The 27,651-nt window shown below is 37.2% G+C and overlaps 2 protein-coding genes across 6 annotated transcripts in view; one reads left to right on the plus strand and one right to left on the minus strand.

Annotated features, from left to right (window-relative positions):
* Positions 1-2,685: 2,685 nt before the first annotated feature.
* On the minus strand, positions 2,686-18,373 carry LOC117812071 (dual specificity protein phosphatase 19-like). 2 transcript variants are annotated; one of them, XM_034682661.1, is made up of 5 exons: positions 18,172-18,373; positions 17,560-17,806; positions 10,925-10,971; positions 7,701-7,853; positions 2,686-3,307 (listed from the first exon to the last, which is right to left on the minus strand). In XM_034682661.1, the coding sequence occupies exons 2-5, from the start codon at positions 17,783-17,785 to the stop codon at positions 3,125-3,127; spliced, it is 609 nt and encodes a 202-aa protein (XP_034538552.1). In that variant the 5' UTR covers positions 17,786-17,806; positions 18,172-18,373; the 3' UTR covers positions 2,686-3,124. The 2 variants fall into 2 exon arrangements, with proteins under 2 accessions (XP_034538552.1, XP_034538553.1); XM_034682662.1 differs by having other exon boundaries at positions 18,301-18,372.
* A 1,131-nt stretch (positions 18,374-19,504) lies between these two features.
* nckap1 (NCK-associated protein 1) overlaps positions 19,505-27,651 on the plus strand; it is a 35,345-nt gene continuing 27,198 nt past the window's right edge. Inside the window, exon 1 of one of the 4 annotated variants that reach the window (XM_034682660.1) lies at positions 19,505-19,943. In XM_034682660.1, coding sequence (XP_034538551.1) covers positions 19,836-19,943 — 108 coding nt within the window. In that variant the 5' untranslated portion in view covers positions 19,505-19,835. The remainder of the gene's footprint in view (positions 19,944-27,651) is intronic. The other 3 variants (XM_034682659.1, XM_034682658.1, XM_034682657.1) reach the window with 3 other exon arrangements.

The raw sequence follows: 27,651 nt of genomic DNA on the forward strand, positions 1-27,651 counted from the left end.
TTTAAAAAATGGAGACAACAACTAGCATGAAGTCAAGCTGATTAACATCATCAAACAACACATATTGTTGGTATTTTGATTCAGACCTTAAATTTCTTAAACTGAATGTTGAGTGTTTCAGCTTAATATGCCCAGCATGAAGACATACTCACAATGATAAAGCTGTCATGATGGTGATGTTAAGAAGGTGTTATGCTATCCATAACCAATACATCCCCACTTAATGATGGCCCAAGATGAAAAGTGTCATGATTACCTCGTTATAAAACCTCATTCTGAACAGAATATGTCTGTAAAAAACTTTCACTCTAAAGCACCCAAATGCCTGCTTTAACCAATCAGAGTAACAAAATATGTTACATAGCCACAACCTTCTAGGATAGCTAGTTCCAACACCCAATGTGTATGATTTTAGTTTCATCATTATACACAGACATTTAGAATGATATGATCGCCAACCACTGATGTAAGTATCAGCAGTGTAACAGGTGCAATGCACTGAGTGTCCACTGCTGTCACTTGGAGCGTTGGGTATGAGGGGGTCAATTGATGAGGCAATATACTGTCAAGATATGCAACAAGTTGCAAGCTCCAATCATCTGGAAGATATGTGATATTCATACCACCGTTCAGACTGTTTTGAGTCAGTCTTCAGTCATTTCAATTTTATGTTTGTCTAAGTGTTGCAAAATTATTTTTTACCTAAATTACTATCATTTATACCAACAACCTACTCAATCTGAATGTTTTCTTCTCAATAGTTACAAAGAAAAGGCTCGCTGGAAAATGCTAATTTGTTCATCCCATGACCTTATAATTCCACGTCACGTGATAACTTGTGTGAGCCTAATTTTTCTGCCAACCTTGTGTGGAGACACAAGATGAATAACAACTAGTTATCTGCATAATGTTAAGTGAGCAAAAGTATAAAAGTGTTGCTCAAAAAAGAAAGAAGAAGAGACAACAGGATGAGTGTTGAGCTCAAACTGATAAAATCAGAAGCATGGGGCAGATTGATGATAGAGAAGAGCAGAGCCAGAAATTCAAACAGTATTATCATAGACTTTGCTGAGTGCAGGATGAACGTCTAATTGGTGAGTACAACATTTGATGCAATATGATTATTACCTCCCATATGATGAGAAATAAGCACCTACTTTGTTTCAGTGATGAAATTTGGCCGCCTGTGTTGGATAAATGTTGAGGTCTACATGCACGTATCTGTATCAGGGGCTGTCATACTGTGTAAGTATATAGCTACAAAACTTCTTTACTTTTCTTTTGAATGATTTTTTATGCTTACAAACATACACTTTTTGTCCAAAGCTATTACAGTTGAAATCAGGCTGTGGTGGTTTGAGGCAGGCGGTTAGATAACCGCTAGATAATTGTGCCGTTATGGCTGCTGTTTGAGGTTGTGATCATTGGCTTGTTTGGATGCGAGTTGCATTGTGAGTCTCTACAGGGTGACGAAAATGGTCTGCTTTAAAATTATTTGGAGTGGTTCTGTGTATCAATGTGTGTGAGCACAAGCATGCCCTTCTGTTTAGTGCAAGGGGGAGGGCCCAAAACAATGTTTGCACCAGGGCCCATCACAATATTGTTATACACGACTCTTAGCATTTGTACAATATGTGAGCTTGTGTCCAGATTTTTTACTAATGGCAACAGAGCCAGTTCAGAATGTTACATCAGTGATTTAAATCTGCAGTGCTCCTCTACATAATCAGTCATCATATTAAACCTGCCCCATGTTAGATAAATTACTGTGCTGGCTGAGGGACGAGAAGCATCTCCAAGAGAACATAAAAAAAAGGATGCTCACAGATTCGCCTGGCTGACAGTTTACAATTCCACTAGTATAGTTAACAAATAGTGTTCCTTTGCTCTAATTCAGCCTGAAAACTGACAATCACTACATCATTGATAACTAAAGTTAATTGATGGTTATTTTGCTCATTTTAGCACAATATTCTCACTTATTTTATTTCAATTTAACTCAGCAGATTAAATTATTATTACTGTATGACCTAGAGTAAGAATTTTTAGTTGTATGAAATAAATTGTTTAAATCTCTTACAGCTAAGAGTGCAGACATCTCCTCTTCTGTAGAAATGGCGGTGCATTGCAATGCAGCTGACTTAATTTCCATTTAAATTGTTAGCAAAGCTTGATAGGATATGAAACCTTTGTGTGCTGTGAGTTTGCAGCTTCAGGAGCTCGTCCCAGCGGAGTTTGTTGATTAGCATGTGAGCCAACTGGATTTTCCCTCATTATCTAACAAGCTAATTACAAGCTAATTATTTCAAGGGAGTGAGGTTAGCGCATTAACTTTGCTAAGTTGTTAGATTGATAGAGGCAATACAGCAAAGAGGGTTTATCATTATAATTGATTGGTGTATATGATTGTAGAAATCACGTTGAACCCAAAGAAAATCTGGTAGGTCTTTGATTAGAAATTACAGCAGCAAAAATATCTGCAACAATACAAATGTAAAACAAAAGCAAGACTTTTACCGCAGTGAAGAGAGAGAAAAACCTTTCACTGAAGTGCACCTTGAGACCCAAAACACGGTTCGAATTAAAATGAAATGCAGTGCAAAAAAAATGACAAAGCATTAACATATAGATGGCACAGAAACCTGAACTAAAAACTTTACCTCCTCATACAGGAGAGCAGCTGGATAGTTTTTAGTGTCAAAGTTTTATTTAAGCCAACCTTGTGGCTCAACACTGAATTGTGGAAGCTGTTGTCTTTTAAGCTTCACCAGCTGAAAGATTTCAGTCTTTAAAGCAGCACTTATCTGTATTTTTATTGACAGTGATTGAAAGAAACAGCTGTTCTGTGAAAAAAGTGAATCTGACAAAAGCACACAGAATTATCACCAACTGTGTAGTCTGGTCACAAGTGTGCACCATTCAGCTGATTTTTAGAGGAGCTTTACTTTTCATTTTGGTGCAATCTTATCAGAATTACTTTTTGGGACAGCAAGTAGCTGTTTTCAATCTCTAAAAATCCCCTGAAAGCCACCCACCTGACAGACATAGCTAGTGACTACCTTGTGAATATACCCTCATTCTCTCCCACTTCATATTGTAAAAACAGTGATCTATAATTATATCTTCAAGGTTTGTAGCTCTGTAGTTGCTGGTAGAAGCCAGGGTTAGGGCGAATTGACGGCCTCGCCAGCTTCACCTGGCTGTACGCTTCATCAAACATCAGACCCTCCTTCAACATCAGGTAACCAATCACAATGGAGGAGGAGCGTGATACACCTGCGTTACAGTGGACCAGCACCACACCGTCCTATGAAAAAGCAAAGCAAGACAGTAGAGGTTAGAAAGATATGGAGAAGAGGTCAGAGTTCATATGGTTTAGCCATAAGTGGAAGAAGTATTGAGTCCTTTTAAAACTAGTTAAAACTAAAATACCACTTCATAAAATCAGTCCTGCATTCACTAATTTTGCTCAAGTAATATAATGTTATTACCAGTTAATACTCATTGAGTAGTGATACAATATCATAATATTTATGGCAATAAATCCCGAGAATACTTGAAGTTACAATCCACCAACAATAAATATGTATAGCCTTTCACCAAACAAGTGTTAAAGGTGAGTTTTATAAAACAAAGACCTGAAATTAAATGGATATTTAAGTGGTGACATCATTCAAATCTACTATTTTAACTTTCTTTGTATTGGTGATGTAGTATTTTAGGTGACATGTAAGCTAAGTGTAAGTTCAAGCAGGAAGACCAGGGGTGGAGCCAGACTTTTTTTGACTGGGGTGGCCAAACTGGGGCACAGACTTTTGTAGGGGTGGCCAGGCATAGTACACATAGGGGCTTACCTCCACTGATCACATCTACATCACATCATAAAAAAGTATTGCCATCTTGATAATAACTTTGACTTTAAAAGCTGACAAGGCAAATATCCTATCATCTGGGTTTAAGATTTCAGGGTGACCACTGGGATGGCCAATCAGATTTCATGGATGGCTCATTTCCTGGCTCTGCCCCTGAGGAAGACTGTTTCATACTCATTCAGTCATTTTTCATTCTTCAAACAGCAGTATCCTGCTGGTGATCAGCTAATTATGGGTGTTAACTCTTTCAAAAACCAAATCAACCAGATTTAGCCTTAACCTCTAACGACCAATCATCCTGCTGCTGCCAAGATTATAAATCTCTTCTCCTCTAATCCACTTTCAGTCACCATTTTGAGCTTTACAACCCACTTCCATCTTAGTCACATCAAATCCATCTCTTTGGTGTCCAGCTCCTCAGCTCATCCTGCATCCTTCTCTTACCACAACCACCAGTGTCTCGACTCCCTTTGGGACGTATCCTATCCTACTCTCTGCCTCACTGCTCCTTTGAGTACATGAAGACAATACGATGGCGTCTAATTGCCAAAGTGATTCCACATTTCTCATATTTTCTAAAATGGTAGAATAAATATTTTATTCAATCATAATTAAGTCTTTCCTAGTTGAATTGAAGTCACTTTTATCGGCCAAAATGATCTGCATCACAAGATGAGTAAGTTTGTATGTTTACCAAAATGTCAGCCTTGATTTGAAATAAGTGCATTTGTATAATAGAAAAAAAGCTGGTTTGAGTATATTTTATTGTTTTCAAATAAATATAAAAGTCACAAAATAATAAAATTATTAAATGCTATTTCATGTACATGTATCTGAACTTTAATTGGTTAGTCAGATAAAATGGAAAAGACCAGCTTTAACAGTCATCTCAGTTCATTAGGTGAAACTCTACAATTTCTGACTTTCTAACATCTCTGAGAGCAGCATTAAACCGAGCGTGTGGAACAAGTTGAGAAGGAATAAATCTGTGCCTGTGGTTTGTGTGTGTGTGTGTGTCAAAATTTGCGATATGATTAATATTAATGTTGATGTAATTATTTTACTGCCTAGAGTGCCTGGCTGGAAATGAATTTTTTAAATTCCAGCCACATCTTTAGACAATGCGTGCAGGCCCAGGGCTCAGTTCTGGAGCTCAGCATATTGACACATTTGTCTCTTTTATTCAACACAGAGCCTCCCATCCCAGAATAAAGTCTCTTCTGGCTTAAATGGAGCGGAAAAGAAACTGCAAGCACATAGTTTTATTTTAGATGTCAATCAGTATTCGCTGAAGGACACAGGATTTAAATGAGTTTTTGATACACACGTTCAGCTGCTGTAATTGACATGTCATCACTGTTATCTGGAATTACGTTTGAAACTCCAAACCATTCGGGTTGTACCATTGGGTAACACAATCAAATGAGACATGCACAGAACATACAGGAAGGCTGTACCAATGATATCAGTCTTTAATACATTTCTGTCAATCACAAAGGTTTCTCTGCTCCTATATATTATTTTGCTTGTGTCTGCATTCACTGTAGCTACATATCAGATCTTGTTTTTCCTTCTTTCGGGGAGGAAAAAAAACACAGAAAACTTCTGCAGACTGAAAATTGCCTGAGCAAGATAATCCATCACAGCGAACATGGCGACTTAATTTGGTTTTGTCGGAGTTTCTTGTTTTGCTGTTATTTCATTGCACTCCAGTTGAGTGTTTTCATATCAGCACTCACATCACCTCATGTTCTGCTTATGGTCAATCTCCTGACTCACACACACACACTCACGCACGCACGCACACGCACACACACACACGCACAGACACACACATATACAGGAAGGAATTCAAGACTCTGCAAGGAAATAATCCTTTGAAAAGTACTGCATAAGGCCCGTAAAATGACTGAGGGAAAGTGTAAGCAGAAAACATTTTGACCCCAGCATGGTCCTCTAATAGGTATTCTGACCACCCACCTCTCCTTTGTGCTGACTTACAGATAGCTGACTGCTGCTGATGTGTGTAAATGCATCGCAGTGTGGTAGCAGAGTCTCTGTTGTGCACACTGACATGTTAAATTAGCTGGCAGATATAAAAGACGGCATTTTTAGTCTGCATGAGCCCCCTGAGGAGATGTGGATACAGAAATATTTTAATAGATTTGATACATTTTTTATCTGGAAAAACCTTGGAATGCTGGTTTGTGTCCTGTGTGCATGTGTCTGCATCTGTCATTGGTGGAAGATGATTGAATATATTTACACAAGTAGAATTTGAATGCACGTGTACCTTCTTAGTCATTTAAATGTCATACAAATACATTTTGTTTTACAGAACCAGGCTACAGGAGGATATATTTTAGGCCTTATTTCACTGCATGTGTCTGATTGCAATGTTTACAAGGTACTTCCTTCCTTTCAGTTGTTAGAAACCAATCCACGGTAACATTAAAATGCTGATTAGGAGCATTTATGCATTAATGTAATTACATACTCCATAATAATCTCAGACTGTATGAGGCGTTTACTAATTAAATTAAAGGTACATTTCACTGATAAAATTGTTAATATTTTTATACTTTTACATAATAGACATTGTTATTTATGAAAAAAAAGTTAAGAAATGTGGCCTCATCGCTTTATTGCTAAGAGTTCTCTACCTGATAAAATAAAGTTATCAATTGCAGCTGGCTAACTTTGCTCAGTCTAAAACTGGAAAACGGCACAGCTAGCACAGTCTTCCTGAGGTAACACGTTTTACCAACCAACCACTCTGACATCACTAAGTATTTTGTATATGGTTATCCATATCAAAGAAATTCATAATTTGACAGTAAGTTGACTGTTGTTCACCAGGGAACAATGGAGATTGGCAATAGCATTTTCTAAAGATGTATAAGAAATACAAAGGGCTCCAATAACAGCCACTGGTTTGTTGACTCTTGAAGCCTCTTGAAGGTTTTTCATTGAGGCTGTTGCCATCGTGATTATTTTCTATCTTTATTTTTTATTTTTTTTAACGAGGAGAGGCCATAACTAGAATCTTAATGTTGGCCTCTATGGAGATTGACTCACTCTTAGTGCCCGCCTCAAGAGGCAGTTTGAGGAACTGCAGTACTTTGGCACTTCCACATTTGCTTCGTTTCTCATCTAGAGATGTTGCCTCTTGCTTCATACACTCATCATACATCTAACAGCATTCCTTCATACATCTAACTTATCATCTAAAAATGGAGCACAAAACTTTCTGTAAAATTTTACATTAAGGTCATGCAGATATATATTTTACATAAAGTGGAAGAACTTGGCTAAAGTTGTGTTACTTCCCCAAGCTTTATCATCTGTCAAATGGATGAAAAAAAATCATCTTTTTAAATTGATTTTAATTTTGATATCCACTCTTAAATATTTTATTGATTTGACCTTATTTACAATGTTACAATGTTACAATGTCATTAAGCAGACGCTTTTATGCAAAGCGACGTACATACGAGAACAAGAACAACACAAGCAAAGATCTAGACAAGAGGAAACAAGATCAGTAAGAGTAACCAAGTGCTTCAAGTCCATTTGGATGCAGGTACTGCCAAGCAATGCACTTAATTACATAAGGATTTATTTTTTTTTTATTGTCTTTTGTGTCTAATCTGTTTTGTTTTAATAATGTATTTGTTTTACTCTTTTTTTTTTTTTTTTTTTACCTATAACTGTTATTTTCTGCCTGTCTATTCCTCTAAGAACTTCTAGCATTCTTATATGTATGGAAGGTGCTATAGAAATAAAGTTGAGTTGAGTTGATTGTGTGTGTTTTATCTATGTACATACCTGTTCTCTTGCCTGATCAATAAAGGAGCTGCAGACCCCAAAATATGACGTGATATCAGTGTCTGGTAGGTCCAGGATCTGGAGTGTCTTATAAACCAGCTGATCTGGGAACAGGTTATCGACTCCGAAGGCCACATTTAGCACATGAGTCACCTGACAGGGAGAGAGAGATAGACATGAAACTCCTTGAGCAATTGACCCCTGAGCATTGACTTGTTTTAAGACAGTTTTTTTTCCCTTGGTAAGAGAGATATTCTGTCAGCCATATTGATGACATGACACCACCTGAATGTAACTGAGTGAGAGGGCAGAGAGATAGAGCTAGTGGGGGTTGAAAAGGCAGCGTAAGACAGATGAATTGGAAAGGGAAAGAGAGGAGACAAAGAGAGAAGACAGATGGCTCCAATTCATTTTGCAGTATCTGTTCTGTCTCACTTAAATTTAGCTTACATTGTTCGGATGTTTCCTGCTTCTGGACTGCTTTAATTGTATAACATCCTCTTCTTACAGATAAAGAAAAAGTCTATATTTTTCTTGACCTCATCTGTTATTGTGTGGTTATGAAAGGTTTGATACATAGGCACATACTAAGTTGTTCCTATTTGCCAAAGAATACAAAACTAGGCCCATTTCATGTTTTAGTAAGATTTCAGTTTAGTTTAGACATCTTTTGCCTGTATTGTCATTGGAGAGCGACACTTGTTTACTTCCCAAGTAACACTCAAACACATTCAAAGAGCATGGCAAAAAGGCTCATCTGTGATTGTAATGCTTCTTTTGGTACAAACTACACAAGAAGTGATGACGTCCTTTGTCAACATGATCTTGACTGTTAGCTAGCTAGCTGTGACAAAGACTGCTATTATGTGTTGATGTGTTGTGAGTGGCGTGGTGGTATTTTTCTTTGGCTGACGATTTACATAATGCATTTTAATTTGTCATTCTTCATAAAGAAATTCTAAGCACTCTTAGCTCCAAAGAAAACTGGCTTTGGAAATGACAAAATACAAATCTTAATTCTAATTCAACCTTTTTGCAGCACAGAAAGACTCTGGTTGGAAAAGCTGCTATCAGGCTCATGTGTTGTCAAACACTATTAAAACCACATCAATGAATCACGCTGTTGTGCAGGGTGGCATACCCCTTCAGTACTATGAATATCCAGACATTATTTGCACCCATTCTCATACACCCCATCTTGCTGTTATAAATACTCACAGTCCCCCAAAAACATATTAATCTGCAGCAGAAAAAGGCTCTATACAAATGCATTAATGACTGATGTAAGCATAATAGTTGCTTTAATCTAAAGTTCCATGCTTTTTGATGGATATCTCAGCCTTTAACGTTCTCATTCAATGGTTTCTTTGTCATTCATATTTAAAGCTTCAGAAGGGAACTTCCTGTTTGTGTTGATTTTGGCGCCTTCTCTGGACAAGGTGGTGCCTTCATCATCTTTGCTGATTTTGTCCTTTACATGGAAGAAGTATTTTCTGGCGAAACCTTAACTTTTTTCTTTTTTAACAGCCACATACTGTATATCACTGTGGAAAAAGTGAAAAAAAAAAGCTGTCTTCAGAGTGCTGTAAATTGACTAACATCTACCCCTTCACAGCAGTTACAGACAGTGACAATTACATGATGGACATTTTTATTCTTGATGCCCTTGTTTTCTTTTGAAGGTCAAAGGGAGGCATCACTGTTAATCTCAAAAGTTTCATAACCAGTTAAAAAAACTCCTCACAAGCACTTTGAGATGAATGTGTTCAGTTGAGAGACAATAAGTGGAGTCAAAAGCTACTGACAGGAAGTAGGAAAATTATGAAACAGGGACTGATATTTCGTTGGTTTTGGTCTATTTTTTGGAATCTACTACAAAAACAATAACAATATGTCTACAGACACATTACAATTTTGGTTATGATCAGGCTTTTGTAAAATTCAGTTTAAGTGTTTGCTTATTCATAAGAACTAAATTACATTTAAGTAGACGTCGACAGTGTCAATCCTCTGAAAAATGGTTGTCCCCATCTAAATGTTTAAAAAAATGTTAATATAGAAAAATAACTTAATTCAAAGAGTTATTTTATACACAACTTCAACATGCGGTATGTCCAGATTGTGAGAAACATGCCGATATGGCTGACACATCCTGTTATAATAGAGAGGCTGTCAGATATTTACACCTTCATGTTCCTGATCACTCTCTGCCATGTTTTCACAGGTGCATTCTCAAATCGAGTTATGTAGCAATTAAGTCAGTGACACAAAAAATATCATGATTGATGGTGCAATCTAGGTCCATCTGCTGGAATGAACGTGAATGAACCACTGACGTTACAATTTTGATAATACAATTTTTACGTCTCTTTTCAAACATTATTAATATTTGGCGGAGAAGCTGAAGGCAGAACTATCAGCCAGAAAGCAAACTGGTTCCATCATCAACTGCTGAAGTCAATCAGTACAGATTAGAAAGATTTGCTGGATGTGAAGGAGTCAGACACAAAGCTGCATCTATATAGACACCTGAACAATTTAAAATGACTGAAGCAGGGAGGTAGATAAACAGGTTTCTCAAGGTTCTATGTACAAATGAAAGGAGAAAGAGGCACAAAAACAGGATTCTACAGTTCCTTTTTCTGTAAACATAATAGTTGTTTGTCACCTGCCTTAAAAATAGATTTGATTTCCCCAACTACACCTTTAGCACAATGTTGTGGTCTCACTATTGTGATGCCAGTAAATGTTCATTTAATGTTGTGCCGGAAAGAACAGATTCTTTTATAAATTGTCCTCTGAGCCTGTTAAACCTCCTGAGCTTTAATAGCTGTCTGGGAAACCCTGCGTGGTTTGGTTATTAGGCGGTCAGGGCTTCATCGCAGTAACAGGAAGTGAAGGCACTTGTAATCTCTCCAATTCATCATCCAGAGACTGCACAGGCAGCAATATGCTCATGCCTGGGAGCAGCCACTGCAGAGAGGAGTAGTCACATTTCTCTGATGTGGAGGCGCAGCGGCGCTGAGACTTAGTGTAATCATTTACTCCCTCTACTGAGCTAAACTGTCACTGCATGAGTCATGAAGCTCCTCAGGCTATTGGCTGGTTGTCGCAGAGCCGCAGGAATGCACACCTACATGGCCGCCTCTAATCTCATGTCACTACACATGCGATCACATCAAGGCAAGGGCATGCCCGCTGTATTGATCCCCCCCTGTACTGACCTTATATCTCTGCAGGGTGTCAATGTCATGGGCTGCATCCTGAGAGGCTGAAAAGACAGAAACAACTTTATGAGAAGACAGACAGGGCATTACTCTGCTCATCAAAACCTATGAATAAAATCTTTCTGCAGGCAGGCAATATGTTTGGTTATAGGGTGAGTAAATGCAGCTTCCCCCCTTTCTTCACATGAACATTTATCTTCCTTCTTTGTTTTTACTAGAGAGAAACAAATTTGAATTGCATTCAGCTGTGCAGTACTATTACTGTTATAATGACAGTAATTGTGACGCTGCTGTTGAACATTTTTATTCCTGATTAAAATACAAGTGAACATTTCTTTTATAGTAGTGATAGCTAATAAATCTTAAGGTCATTTGTAAAATAAAAGAGCCTTATTTGAAATTAAAAATCTTTGTGTCTCACACCATTGGTTAAACACACCAAAGGGTTCTGATAATGTCTTAGGCTATGGAGAAATTTGAACGGCTTTTTCCTCATAATCTGACATTTCATGATTAGTTCATTGTTTAATACATGAAACAACCAACAGCTTAATCTGTACTATATTCTAAATATGGTCTATATTCTCATCTTGTAACCCCACCGCCCCACCACCACTACACCTAACAGCACCATCCATAATAAGTACACTAACTGCTGCTTAGTGCTGATACTATGGATGCTATATTATTATTTACAAATAATATATACAAGTCTAACTTTTAAACTGTAATCTATATATCTGAGTGTGTCTTTATCTTTACTAATGAATATATTTACATTGTTAGTATTTTTCTTGTTTCTTTTAGCTTACATGCTTGTGCTTTCTAAACTCTGTGTTTTGCTGTCTTTGAGTCTTCAAGAAAAGGCATTTTGATCTCTAATAACTGTTATCCAGTCGGGATCTGAAGAATGCCATTTTATTTATTGTGATTTCAAAACGAGTACAATGATGTAAAATCTCAACAGAGATGCCAGAGGTCACACTGAACTCTGCAGGAGCACAGACTTCGTCTTTAGATGTATAACATTAAAAAATACTGTAAAACAGTTGAGTTCTTTGATTTCAAATGTAAACGACAGACAGTAAACAAGCAGTGTAAACACCAGCTGACAAAGATAGTTTCCATGCAAAAGTATTGCAAAACTCTGTCAAGGTACATCACAACATACATTTTGGTTTCCAAATATATTTTTTTAATGAAATTATTTCTAAAATTAAGTAAATTCTTGAGCTATAGGAGTTGAAAACTTTTTTGCCTAAAGTATATGCCATAGTTCTGCAACAATGCATATGAATCAAGCCCTAGAGTTCAACATTGAAGTGTGACAGATTTCGCACATCAGCACAAATAGAGTATGATCACCTATAAATAAAAAATACAAAGACAAAAGCACAGAAAAATAACATGAGCACATTTAATGGTAAAGGAGTAGAATACTCTCACAGATATGTGGTGAATGTACAATAGGGATGACTTTGAACTTATAGGACCATGTAAAATGATTCCTTGCTCCTGATAAAATATATAGCAGGAAACAAGTGGTGCAAGACAAACAAACAAAACCTATGTCTTTTTAGTGGTAGGAATCAAATACTGCAGGATATCAGCACTCACATCACTGAGTAGCAAAACACCTAGACAGAAAAACACTTTCTGAACAGCTGCAGCACCAAACAGGGATGATATCCATCAGCTTAAAGCTACAGATAAGAAAGAAAGAATGATTTTTACAGTTGCACCAATCCTGGGCTTTAAAAACTGAAATGAACACTCAATTTTATCCACAGCTGCAGACAAGGTAGTTTGTCGTTTTTATTATAAGACTGAGCAAATGTGTTTACATGATCTGAGCCTCGAAATGGAAAAGAAGAAATGACTGATGTGATAGAGGACACAGGTCAAACACTAATGAAAGGTAGTAAAATGAGAAACACAATAACCTCAATACTAATGGAAGATAATGTTACTTAAAGAAGTGACAGCCTCTTTCACTTTGGCAAATGCAGTGGAAGTCTCAGCAGAAGATAAGTTCATGACAGAGACATGCGACAGGAAACAGAATATGATGGGAGGGAGTCTTGTGTGGCTACTCTGCAGCAGCTCACAGCCCTCAAAGTAGCAATATTTGCAGTTTTGCAGCAACCAAAGCCACTTTCACATAATGCCAAATTCATGGTGTTCAGAAGTAAATCTAAATCCAAAGGCTGGAGAGTCTTTGGAAATAATCCAGCTCCAGCCCATATGCTTCATCAGTGTAAAAGGAAAAGATTTAAACTGACACATCTGTGAAAGGATGCAGGAATGCCAGGATTTCTAGAGAGCTTTAAAATACAAGTGTGACATGGGACCAATTCAATCTGGTAAGCTACAGAGGACAGATCTCAGTCATATTTATACTATGAGAAGCAAATGTTATTAGAAAAGCCTGTAAATTCTATTTTTAGAAATAACACTGTGTACAGTTTGTATAATAACTCCTGGAAACTGTCCTCTGTACCAATTTCAAATCCCCCTTTTCCCATGGAGTTCAATATTTGGTGGTTTTCAGGTTTTCAGATCAAAGAGCTAATGTTTTTTTGTGCTTCAAAAGTTTAAATAGCTTTGAAATATCTTTGAAATATCTTTAAGAATTTATTGTTTCAAGATGAAAGAGCTTTCTTGTCATGTTCACAGAGAACCACTTCTGAGGTATGATTAAATTCTTAGTTTGCTGTCCTCTCTGAGTGCCATAAAAATCTTAAAGGGTAAGGGAATTGTGTGGGAGTTTTGGAAATATGTTTGCTTTCTTGCTTAGAGTTTTATCAGCAGATTCAGATCTCTCTTATGTATTGTATATGTATTGTAATGGTTAGCAAAAGGTTCGCTTAGCAAAGCACAAAGACTAGAAACTGTTAGCCTGGCTCATAGCTACTCCATCATGTTAAGTATTGTCATTTAAAACACACTGGTGTCTTTACTGGGGATACTTCAGACTGAACAAGAGAACTGTTATCCACTGCACAGTCATCCAACTTTTGATGACTGTTAAGAAGCCTAAATTTGACTTTGGTATTCAGCATCTTATTATTTTAGAGCCACACGTGACCATATTTGGACAAGAGGAAGAGATGCGCATAGAGCTGGGTTGGAGCAAGAGGTACGCATGTGTAAAGATATCAGCTAAAGCTAGCACTGGCTTAGTTGACAAGGTGCATACAACCAATGGTAACCATAATATCAAGGATGCTACTTTGTTTCAATTGAAAAATGATTGATGTTAAGACATTTAATTTCCAGAAAAAAAACCCTGTCAGTTCTTTGAGTGTATTTTATCACAACAAAGCAGAGCAGTTACACACCATGTCCAACAGCCAACACTACTTGTCGATATATATTTCAAACTTTAAAAAGAAAAGAAAATCAGGCTGCCTTGAAGAAGACTTGACCAAAATGAATGAGAGTTTTAACTTATTGAGATATGTAATCAGAATAAATATATAATGTTGGAAGTCAGGTTATTTACATCACCAATTCTATACAGCTGGACTTTATTGTAAAACCAGTGAAGTCACCCCCTGCTGTTCATTAAAAAAAAGGAGCTTAACAACATTAACCAATAAGTGACAGCAGGTTCAAAAAGTGGCCAATGGCCTGCCACATGTGCTGTTAACCTTGGTGACATTTAAAGTCCAGCAAAGTGAAAGCCTGTTACTTCCGATAAAGGCTAAGTCCTCTTGGATATAGTCTATGGGTTAACAAAGATAACATACCAAAGAGGGAACCAAGCTAGCTGGTTTACACTGCCAATACTCTTTAGGCTAGGCTTCACAATTCTAGCTTCATCCAACCAACAGATATGAGATTCCACATCTGAACCCTCAACCCAATAATAATACATTTTAAATATAATTCATTATTATTATTATTATTGTTATTATTATTATTATTATTATTATTATTATTATCAAGAAAGCTTTTTTTTTTTTAAATGTTGTGATAGTCTTTTGAACAAGATACTTTTATTTTCCATTAAAAGTCAACATTTTAAGGATAAAGTTTATGTTTTCTGGACAGTGCATTAGTAACACTGAGGTACAGACAGTAAAGTATATTGTCCTTTACTTTTATGTATCTTGTAAATGTCTAAGTCTGTCTATCACGACTACAATTAATTATTTTTTTCAGATCTATACTATAAAGCATCTGAACTGCCCATATCTAAATGTATAAAAATACAACAATCTTTGAGATTAACCAAAGGATGGCATTATATCATAAATACTGGAGCTTGCACACTGTCAAAGAAAGCTGAGAGTGCACAAAGTGGGAGAGAAACGAGTATGTCAACTTTGACAAGAACATCAAAGACAACAAGCTTAGGGCCAAAATAAATAATAGCCTGAAACTGGCTCAAACAAAGGAATAAAAAATAAGCAAATCAAAGTGTTTCCATCTTCCAGAGACAGACTCCCAAGAACAAAGAGGTATTTCATTATTGAGGACAAGGTGGTTTTCTGCAAACCTGTCTGGTCTGTAACTGATCCTGTGAGGTGTCATAACAGAGAAGTGAACAGTTTATTGCTTTTAGCGCAAATCACTGTATAGAAAAAGAGTCACCTCTGTTGAGTCTGACAGATGTAATATTTTATTGATCCCTGCTGAGAAATTCTCACTTTGATTTTCTCCTGCAGTTGAGGTCAAAGCACAGAGTCAGCGACAGAAGTGAAGAGCACCCCAGGGCTGCGAGGGGCTTCAGTGTCAGGCTGAAGGACACTTCAGGTACAATGACATGAGGGGGTATCAACCTGTGTCCTCTAGCTGAAGGGTACCTCACCATTCTTCTCCCTGAGACTAATTCAACTTTAATGACATTGATTTATTTATTATTAGGGACTTGATCTATTTACTATGAGAAACAAAAACAACTGTGTGACTCTGTGGAGTGGCTCGCTGAAGTTAAATAATTACATTGGACAATTAAAACCTCACAAGCTCCAGTGAGGTTCTCCCTCTGCGCTACAATCAAACATGCCTTGACATCTGTCTGTAACTCAGATAGATTTTATGTGTGCAAGAGTTTAATTGAAGCCCTGTTGCTTCTAAACAACGTAGATGTGCTGTTATTATAGGGCTGGTAGTGACTGACAGCAGTACTAGTAGTAGCAGTACTTGGGGTTGGAGTGCAGCGATATAAGTGTTTGTCAAGTGATGGCTAGGACCAGAAAGCAACTAGACCACTATGTATTAGCCTGTCAGAATACTGACAATCTGCACTTGGAGTAAACTGTTGCACCTTCAATTCTTCAAAATAAAAAACTAATTAGCAATTTAGTCAGTTAGTTAATGATTTTTGATCAGAGGCACTTGAGTACTACTGTCATTTTTTTGGTAAATACTTGATTTTTAAAATCAAACCATTGTCATATTCTACAATGTTTGCAGATTGTTGATTATACTTTGTGGTAATGAAATTTAAAATTAAACAATACGACAATTTAAAATAAACCTATCTTTGTCCCTCTATACTGTGCACTTTGACAGATTTTGGGTGTTTTTAACTACTACTGGAAAAGTGAAATGAAAGAGTTTCAATATTTTATTTGAACTGACTTTACAGTATGAATCCCTATATAAGACAACCCTGATTATAAGACCACTCCATTTTTAGTGGTGTTTTATTGAAAAAAAAAAAACCATCTTATATTCAGGTCAATATGGTATTTGTTATGAATGCATTAGAAGTAGCAGTGGCAGTCACTGTAATAATGCTCAATTAGTTTTAAAAGTAGAAATAAAAGCAGTGATATTAGTAAAGAAGTAAGTGTGGTTGCAGTAACAGTACCTGCTGTAGTTGGTGGCAGTAACAAGTAGTGGCAATAAAAGTTACACCGTATTGTTGAAGTATGCAGCTGGGTGAGAACCAAAAGTTTAAAATGTTTTAAAACAATATTTAAATTTGTTGAACTTTTAGCATAAGGAAACTAGGAGTCATACAATACTATACTATACTATACTATACTATACTATAATATAATATAATATAATATAATATAATATAATATACTATAATACAGAGATGTCAAGTAACAAAGTACAAATAATATGTTACCTTACTTAAGTATAAATTTTGGGTATCTATACTTTACTGGAGTAATTTTTTTTCAGCTGACTTTTTACTTCTACTCCTTACATTTTAAAAAATAGCCTTGTTAATACTATTTCATTCCGGCTTGTCAAAAAAACAAAAACCTATTCCGATAAATCGCGCCATCCGAATAGAGTGAATTTGATTGTGGTTGGTGTGAGAAGTACAAACAATATACATTTACATATCAATATGACATTATAGTCATTGTGGCCTTTAGAAATTGTTTTTTTTTTTTGGGAGGTAGGGTAGTGCACTATAGGCCCCTGTGGCGCAGCCTTAGCTTGTGTCCCTAATGGCATTTTTTCCCCTAACATTACTTTTACTTTTGCACTTTAAGTACTTTTGAAACCAGTACTTTTACACTTTTACTTGAGTAAAAAGCTTGAGCTGATACTTCAACTTCTACAGAGTCTTTTTTTCAACCCTAGAATTGATACTTCTACTTGAGTAATGAATGTGAATACTTTTGACACATCTGATATAATATAATACTATATATTACCAAGCTGTAGGAAGGGTCTGACAACTCCAACTTGAAGGTCCAGACTTTTGTCTTCTATAAATCCACATCCACTTCCCTCCTCCAGCTCTTCAACCTGCTCCTCTCCCTCTCCATCGTCCCTCCTCCTCTCCAGCAGCTTCCTGCCTGTCACAGTGGTAACACGTGTGTTCTGCTTCTTCAAACGATTCTTGGAAAAGCCCTGGATCTCTTGCGCCAGTGAATGCATCACCTCGGGATTCAGAGAAATCTGCTCAAACAAACAAATATAAAGCCTTTAGTTTGACATACCAGAAAATCTGTTTGATACCAACCAGTAGAAAATAATAAACAAAATAAACTGTCATCTTTCTCAATGAGCAGTCATTCATTTATGAGAGCACTGTTTCCTTTTAAACTAATGTTTACTTGTTAGCGGGTTGAATAGGCTACATACTCTGACTGAAGGTGAACTACATGAACTACAGTGCTTAAAAACAATCGTTTAGTGCATTAACTCTCCAGAAAGGAAATAAAGTCTTGAAAATTGGACATAGAAATAAACAAGCTGTATTATCATGTCTGCTTCTGAATTAATTCATGCTGCAACTTAGCTTCCATGCTTCGTTCACCCACCTGTTCTAAAACGTCAACATGTATTGATTTCTACTGATATCCAGCAATAAAGCATGATCGTTGCTTTTCAACATAATCAATGCTGAAGTAATCAACACAAGATACAAATACAGTCTGTGGGAAACATACTATAAAGGGTTTTAACCATTGACACAGAACTGACAGCCGAGAGTCGGAAGCTGCGTCAACAATGTGATGCGTTCAAGTATTCACTGTAAATTGTAAAGTCTTTCACTAGAAACTCTGCACAGGGTGTGGCTGACTTAGCTGTCTTCATTAACACATTTGTCGGTCGGTCTGCTTATCGGCCGAAACACCAAGCCATTCTTAACAATGTAATGGTTTAACGAAATATGGAAACAGACCAGCAAAAGGACAACATTGAAAAAAACTCAACACATTCATAAAACACACTAGGCGACTAAAATATTTGTTAGAGATTCTTAATATGAAAATGTGCTGCTTTTCTTTTCAATATTTGACAGGGAATGAAGAGTATTTTCTTTTTTAGGCTGTAAGATGCTAACTGAAAAGATCACACACATATCTACCTGGTATCCATGTGCATAATTGTAAATGATTCCATAACATATCTTATTATTATTATATTCATCTACTACATGTGCACTCAGGCTTAGGGTAATTTAATTTATTTCATGTCTTTAAACGTTCTTCTATACCTTTCTTTGTACAGATAGTATGTTTATTTTTATTTAGAACTTTTGGATTTGTGTTTAGGTTTATATATTTATTGTCCATACTGTCTTGTTGTGTCCATACTGTCTTGTTGTTAAGTACCAGTGTTCCATTCACCACGTCAAATTCTTTGTGTGTGCTAGCTCACTTGGCAATAAAGCTTTCTTGAATCTTGACACTACTTAAAAAACAAGACAGCAAGGACACAACAAGACAGTAAGGGCACAACAAGACAGTAAGGGCAATACATATATAAACCTAAACACAAATACAAAAATTCTAAATGAAAATAAAAAATACTATCTGTACAAAGAAAGGAATATAAGTACTTTTAAAGACATGAAATAAGTTAAATTAGCCTAAGCCAGAGTGCACATGTAGTAGATGAATATTATAATGAAATATGTTATGGAATAAATTACAATATTGCACATATTGCACCGGAAATCAAGTATTGCACATGTGTGTGATATATTTGACAGCAGTCTTTAGTGTTTTACAGTATGATTGTTCATGAGGGATACGGCCTGAGGCAAGAATGGTATGGTTTAATGCATTAGGAGGAGGTGGATGAATTTATGTTTGTAATTTACATCATGCTAGAGAAGAGATAAGCGTCACAAGGCACGACAGATCGCCTCTTGGACTTGGAATATCGAATAGTGATCAAGTAGGGCACGACGGCCTCCGAGGTTTCCTAATAACGAGGGTAACTTGAACGCAGCGGGAGCCAGCCTGGTTGTGAAAATCAGGACGAGCTCCTCTTCATCCCTGTGACTGAAAAAAACACAGGCAGGGAGACGGTGGGGTGGAGTACAGGAAGCTGCTGTCTCCGACAATCGGAACATGGGCGAAATCTAATAACGCTTCTTTTTTTATATATATCATATTTTCCCGGACGGGGAGGCTGCGGAGATTTGTGATATTTTCCTGGAATTAATTGGAGATTTGACACGAACAGCGAGAAGATGTCTCGGGGAGTGATCCAGCCCAGCCAGCAGAAGCTGGCAGAAAAACTCACCATCCTCAACGACAGAGGCATCGGGATGTTGACCCGTGTTTACAATATCAAAAAGGTTCGCACACACACGCAGAATGTATATCCTCATGGAGAGATCCAGTATACGGATAACATCTATACCTGCATCCTAACCAATGATAATATAACTGTGAGAGACAGGATGAATGCTTGATTAGCTAGCACTGAGTAACACTAACATCAACGTTTTCTAGATTAATGTATCCCCAGGTAATCTTCCATATAAACCACTGTGAATTCCCCTTTTTTTCAGCCGTTGAAAAACACTTATATTCCTCTAAATGTTTCCCTTTAGCATCCCTTGATGCAGGCTTTGGGCACGGCTAGCCACAAGCTGTCGCGTTAGCTTGCGGTAAAATAGCTCGGTTGTTTTACGATGTTTATTAATTTTCACTCGATTTAAATACCTCTACTGTGGTCAGTTTGATAAATGTCTGCTAACCAGAAGTTGAAATTAAAACGAAATGGCCCACAGTAAGCGTTTGAGGTGTTATGGCCGAATTTGAAGGCCGACGAAAAGCTAGCTTACGTCGACTGGTTAGTAATGGCGGCCCTTGCTCACTAAGCTAGCTAGTCGGGCGTCGTCTCTGCTTCATCTAAAGCCAAAAGACGAAGCAAACGAAAGCACCAAAAGCAGAGATATTGCTGCAGAATCATGCTAAAGCTTGACATTATAGGCATTTAACTTCTAGATATATTGTAGGTTCTTCTGAACCAAGATTTTAGATAGCTACATTTTAGCTTGCTACACATTTGTTGGAAAACGAAGCGAAAATAACTTCATCTTTTTAATGTTGTTTATTCAGAGGATAAAGCTGTTAAAGCTGCTTTTTAGCACAGTAAACAAATATTCATACCAGAATCCAATGCTGTGACAAATAAATACCTACTTCTGCTATTAGAATTAAAACAATAATTAAATGTTTTGATAAATATGTAATGTTTTTTACGCCCTAGCTTTATTATTTTTTCCCCAAAATGTGTTGGCTATAAATTATTGTGATACTCTTTACTGTATTGCTCAAGTGTAATACCAATGGGTTGTGTGTGGGAGGAAGAGAGTAGTGGGTCTGTTTGTGTGGGACGTGCCTTTGTGCCTGGGTATGTATGATGAATTAAAAACAGGCAGAGAAAGAAAGGGGTCAGTCATTTGTATCCAGAGTTTAAAGGAGTACAGAGTACAGGCTAAACTATCTGAAAGCCCATACTGTTTTTGCAGTTGTTGGTTTACTCTGTACAGCAATACATTTGAATGTAGTAGGGTTATGTTTGTGTAATATCCATCCTCCTGGTATTCTTAAATGAAGTATTAATATTTAATGTTATCAGCAATTGAAAATGAGAAAATATTAATTCAGATTTGCAAACACGTCTGTGTTTAATGCTCTATAGAAGTTAAGACAGTATGAGCGGTCAGGCCCAATTACTGTGATTTTGCTGCTGATTTTTCTTCTTAGAACGCCCTTCCTTTCCTCCTTCCTTCCTTCCTTCCTTTTTTTCTGTCTGTACCATCATCTTCATATCTATCCTGATCTTCCTCACCATAAGGCTACTGATCATATCCATCCCCAAAAATGCTCTTTCAATTTAAAAAAAAGATTATTATTACTGTGGGATGTTATAAAACTTTTCAGCAGCAGTAACAACAGCATCCCAAAGCTAGAAATGAGAGAACTGGGGCAGTAATCTGTGGTACAATCAGTGGACTCATTCTGGACTGATTTCTGCTATCCTTAATAGCAGTTTGAAGATTAGTGTGATGGATTCTGTTCCTGAAACGCCCCCAGAAATCACCTCATCATTATCTGTAGAGTACCTGTATAATGTTTCTGAATTAAAAGACAAGTGACCGACTTGGATCTCTTGATTCTACCTTTGGGAGACAGTAATTCATGCTCACTAATGATAATATTATCATCTAAGATCACAAAAGTATTTTTTTTTCCATTTAAAGCATACTCACTCTCCACACAGAAAATCTTGTTATCTATTTTCTTCAATTTTCGGTAACAATCACTTTAACAAATCTTTGCACTGTGGCATTTAACTTTTCCTTTGCTGTGCTTATCTTTTAGCCAGGGCATCCTCTAACATCATGTTTTGTCTTACCAACAGCACTCACTGGGTATTTATGCTCTTTATCCTTGCATGCACTCAGGTAACCCCTTTAGTCCCCATAGCTATTGTGCAGTAAGTTCAAAATACTGTTTGTGCTCAGGTTTACAGGACAAAATAAGTTCTTTGGTGTAAAAGCAAACATCAAAGAACTAAATGTTAATTCACTGACTGGTTTGTAGCGCCTGAAGAATAGTATTCTGGATGAAGGAGCAAGATAAACATCTGAAAATCATAGTACAGTCCCTCCAGGAAGTTGCGATATCGCGATCGCAGCTATCAACGCAAATTCAACCAATCAGCAAGATTTTTTCGCGGCCTTGCAATTTTATACAATCACCGCAACTTTCCCGCAAATTTGACCAATCACCTTAGCCTCAGCAACTGTACGTCATCGGTTTCATCATCCATTTCACATCCTTGTTAGCGGTTGACAAGATGAAGACTTGTCCGATGCGAAAAAAGCACATTTACCTACTAATATTTCCGCCGAAGTTTGTGCAAGTCAGTTTTCGGATGTTTTACATGCAAGCAGGGGTAAACTGTTTTGCACGGCGTGCAATATCGTGGTGGAACATAAACGTAAGTCCTCACTTGATCGGCACTCTTCAACAGAAAAACACGCACAGAGAATGGGTGGAAATCGGGGACAGCAGGCAGGACAAGTGACGATGACAACGTCAGGCTTTTTGGACCGCAACAATCACACACAAAAAACGCAAAATCCTGGAGGGACTGATAGTAGAGTTTAGGGTTAAACCCCTGCTACAAAGAGTTTCCTTGTTGCTTGACGATATTTTACTGAAACCACTTAGGACAAATATTAAAACAACAGCAAATCAGAGAATGTCAATAGCCCATTCAGTTCAGATATCTCAAACTAGGCATCCTAGATGAAGCATTTTCCAGCTATACCATGTTGGATATGCTAGTGTAAGTCAGATTGTTGAAGTATTCTCTGGACATACAGGTTTCCACAGTGCAGACTGTCTTCTTCAGAATTTAAACTATGAATTAGTCTATATGTACTGTATCTTATTTCTTTTATCGACAATCTGCTTTATAATATTTGCCCGGAATGAACTTGAAAATGTAGTGGTTCAAAGGACAGTATAGCAGCTGCACCCAAAAATGAATAATGACATACTGAGGAAAAAATTACAAGTTGACATTTAATGAAGGGCACTCCTTGGGGCATTTTTACACCTCATTTATAATATTAATGGCATTTTATGAGCTATCAAGGGCACTGTTGGCATATTTAATACTTAGATATTTTCTATTTGAATTGAAGAGTCAAAACTCAGTAAAAGGGACTGCTAACTATCTGCAGTTGTGCTATAGCAAGCTGAGAGTTTGCAGGTTTTTCTGAAACTGACCTGGTGCTTAGCTCCCTCTTTGGATGTATTTGCACCATCATTGACATCAACCTTTAGTTTGGATGAAAACCTACGGACTTCCGCCCTCTCTGTGCCATGACGCCACTTCTTTAGATGGGAGCAGACTGATAAATGTGTGCTGAGGCCAACATGTTTGCGGAGGAATTCCCTTTTCACACCTGTAATCAGTCAGACTGTGTGACAATGCATACCTGCAAACTTAAACAGAAGAAATCCTCTTATGCAACTCATACTAAAGTTAGTCTGAACCTGGGGAAACAGTCTGAATTGAGTCTTATTGTTATGTTTGATTTGTGACAGGAAGACATCAGTTGCACTCATAAGAAGCAATGATATGACAATATGTAACTGAACGAAGGGTTAATTACTCATCCTTTTTATCTCACTGTGGGTTTCCACACTATTCTTATTCTTTTTTCTACTTCCAAAGTAGAAGCTTGACCGATAAGCTGACAGACCATTAACACAGTTTAGTTAATCATGCACTGTACACTCTGCTCAGGAACCATTGACAAATTGAAAGTGAAACTATGAATAGGCTGGCCCTGATTTGCTCTGAACACTTGTCAGGACTGTATGACATTACTGAAAGTAGGCTTTCAAAGTTGGTTAAGAAGAGACTATAATTAATTTTCAGAAACAAGTCAGCTAAAGGTTTGATTATTATTAACAAAATGAAAGTGAGGAGACACCAATCCATCTCTTTTTCCCACACTCATTTTCTACATAATTGCTAAGCTTTCAGCTTTGCTTTCTGGAGGAGACAGTGGCTGTTTTGAAACGGCCTGCTACATACTACCTACGAATGTAGCAGGCCATACTGCCTACTACATACTGCGTTTGAATTTAGTCTGTAGTCTGACTGTTCTGTTGGATCTGGTCTGCAGTACACTGGGCCAGACATCACTGAATTTCCGGTTTCGGAAACCGGAAGTAAACAATGGCCAAGCTGATAGATAAACTGGTTTATATGGAATGTAATAATTTTCACAGCACCTAAAAACTGAGTTTCCCCGTCAAAAAAAGAAGAGAAAAGAAAAGCGTAACGAGCGCTGTGCATTGTCGGAAACAGTACGCAAGGCAGACTGGTTCGATGCATACTGTGAAATTTTTCTGAATCAGTGGACATCAGGGGAGTTTTGGCTTACTGCACATTTTGCTCTTGTTCACTTACTACTTACTACATACTGAACTTTGGCCAAATCAGTACGTACTGCTAGTATAGTAGGCGGTATCGAAAACAGACAAAGTTTCAAATGACTTCAAATGTTGTATTTCCGTTCATCAACTTCTTATTACATATTTACGGTGGCAGATAAGGCCAGACAGCCAAAAAGAATCATTAAGAAATCAGTCTGCAAATTAAGAATTCAATATAAAAACATGAAAAACCAATGACAAATGCAAAGATAAAAACATGCTACAACTGGAAAAAAATCCAAACAAACACATGAACAGCAAAGAAGCTGCAAATTCATAAATAATTTAAACTCAAAAAGAGACTAAGCCCAAAAGCACTGTAAAAAAACAAATACTGTATATCTGGTCACTTCAATGCAAGTGCCCTTGGCCAGTGAAGGGTGCCAAGTGGAACAGCATTTTTTGGATGGGAAAGGAGGGGAGAGGGAGGCAGACCAGGCACCAAACTCAAACAATAGACACCACTGACCCCACCGCCACTGACTATGTAATTGTTTTCTCAATAACATTGATTAATTGAATAGATTACCAAACAGCTTCCCCTGCAGGCCTGGAGGACTTCTGTTATAATGACTGGATTTGCAGTTTTTCTGCATCTTGTTCAGGAGTGTCCTTTTTTGACTTTACCTTGCTTTGTGCAGCTTGTTTGCTGTCAGTGTGCCAGTTTTGGCTTTTATTTTTATTTGCAGCTTGTTTTCGCTGCTGCATTTGTTTTGGATTTTTGCACAAACTTCTGAACTTGCATTGTTTCTGAATTTGCAGCCAGCTTCTAACTAAAATTATTTTGCAGCTCATTTGTCCTAGTTTACCACTGTATGTATTGGCCCAAATATAGTAGTAACATACCTATCTAGTATTGACTAGTATGACAGCTCTAAACATTTCATATTTCTTTGTATAGTGGGGTTCCCAGATCAAAAAAGCCAAAGCTTACAGGGTATTTATTTTCATGGATCATTTGGAGAAATTGATATAGCTAGAGCTTAGACAGCAAAAAATACACTAAGGAAACAAATGTTTAAGATCAGTGAGCCGTGGGGCTTCACAGTAAATGGCTTCTTTTGTATTGCTGCTCACAACATGAGCAATAAATACATTAAGAATGCCTGAGTTGTAATAAATTATCATTACAACGGATATTTGAATTGCCACTTGTCAACTACTGTAGTCTACAGGTAAGAGACAACCTAGAAAACAGTCAAAGTTGAGTGTCATGTTGTATCATGGCTAAGCAGGGGATCCCACAGTCTGCAGGTAAACGCAGGTAAAATGTTAAAATGCTCTGCCAAGTGAAGCTAACATAAGCAGAGCTAGCTCCCTCAGTCAGGATCTGAAATTTACCCCAACCAAGTCCCAAATGCAGGTAGATCTTCCACAGTAGTTGTGTAGTTTAAAACAAAAATTGCTAAGTTTTAACTTTGTTTTGATATAGCGTCACTTTCTGTCTCCTCCTCTGCTGTCTGCATGTCTGAGCTTCACGGGGGCAGGCTGATTAATATAGAATGTTAATATCACTGTACACAAGCCACGGTGTGCCCCTGTTTACTGTACGGGACATCAGCTATCCTGCTGCAAACAGTTTTTATGTGATCAAGACTGACACATCAGATCAGAAATACTTTATTTATCCCAGGGGGAAATTCAGTCATTAAAGTTACTCCTATACACAATAATTAAGAATATAGGATAATGGCTATATACGTGGCTATTCAGCTAGCTGCCTGCAGGCCGGATACAGCCTTCTAACATTTTTTCTATTTCCCACAAAAGTTATTATCCATGATTTTTTCGAGGAATGGCTCGATGTATGCTCAATCAATGAGTGCACCCTTTGCATGCTTTGCCCCTCCTGTTACTGTTTATTGTAACGCACAAACACACAACTCTTATCACGTCCCACCAATGAACACTTTGACTGTTGTAGGAACTATCCTGTGTAACATCAACTAATGTCATTGTTCAGTAAGTGCAGCCGGCTGTACAGGATGTGCTTCGATAAAATTACTGTTAGTCTTGATGTGGACTACTTAATGTATAAAAATGATCAAGATTTTTTCTCAAGCTGCTCTAACAAACAGATCGCAGGGGAAAATGAATCAAAATTTGACAAGTTCTATTTTGGGGATTTTTTTTGCCTTTATTGACAGGACAGCTGCAGATAGACAGAAAATGCAGGGAGTAGAGTTGGGGAAGACATGCAGCAAATAGCCACAGCCGGGAATCAAGCCAGCGAACTCTGCAACAAGGACTATAGCCTTCGTATGTGGGGCGCTTAGACCGTTAGGCCACCAGCTCCCCAAAACTTGAGATATTTTAAGGTGACTGACAGAAACATACTGCTGATGGAGAAAGTCCGACTCCTAAAGATTACGAAACAAATGCATATGTGATGTACCATGTAACATGAAAAATGTATCCTGCAACAGACGTAATTTTGATGAAATATGCAGTCTTAGTGATGTCACCCATTGGTTTCTAACAAGCCACTTTTGGATGGAATTGGAAAATCTTTAATGTCCCCAGGGGGCAATTTGGTTAGCAATAGAAGTCCACATATGCAACACATCAAAAACTGCTGATGTCACAGCAGCAAGGCAACAACAATGGTGGTCGTCAAATGAAAATGAAAATGAAAATGAAAACTAACTCTCAATCAGCCTTAGGGTTGCAAAGGGGTGGAAAATATCCGGTAAATTTCTGGAAAGTTTCCGGTAAATTTCCAAGGGAATTAACTGGGAATTAATGGGAATTGAGGGTAATTTAATGGAAAGGTATAATATCCAAGCATAAATATTTTTTTTGTTATAAGCAGACATCCATCCAAAATAATACAATTAAAACAGATTTATTTGTAAGTAGAACTTTATCAAGTGTTAAATATTTTATTGAACAATCAATTCATTGAAGAACAAAAACATGAATGTTAAGTTAAACATTACTCATCCACCCCGACCCAATCCATTCAAAAATTAACAAAAATGCAATCCCAACAAAGTCCCATTCAAAATGTTAAATGCAAAGAGCTCCTCT

The sequence above is a fragment of the Notolabrus celidotus genome, chromosome 4 (assembly GCF_009762535.1).
Source record: "Notolabrus celidotus isolate fNotCel1 chromosome 4, fNotCel1.pri, whole genome shotgun sequence".
NCBI lineage: Eukaryota > Metazoa > Chordata > Actinopteri > Labriformes > Labridae > Notolabrus > Notolabrus celidotus.

What these genes read in the sequence shown, in the direction of transcription:
- LOC117812071 (XM_034682661.1), bottom strand. Translation starts at nt 17,785, where the DNA reads ATGCATTCACTGGCGCAAGAGATCCAGGGCTTTTCCAAGAATCGTTTG. An exon ending in ACACCCTGCAGAGATATAAG is followed by an intron (nt 7,854 to 10,924) that starts GTCAGTACAGGG and finishes TCTCCCTGTCAG; the next exon opens with GTGACTCATGTGCTAAATGT. An exon ending in TTGATCAGGCAAGAGAACAG is followed by an intron (nt 3,308 to 7,700) that starts GTATGTACATAG and finishes GCTTTTTCATAG; the next exon opens with GACGGTGTGGTGCTGGTCCA.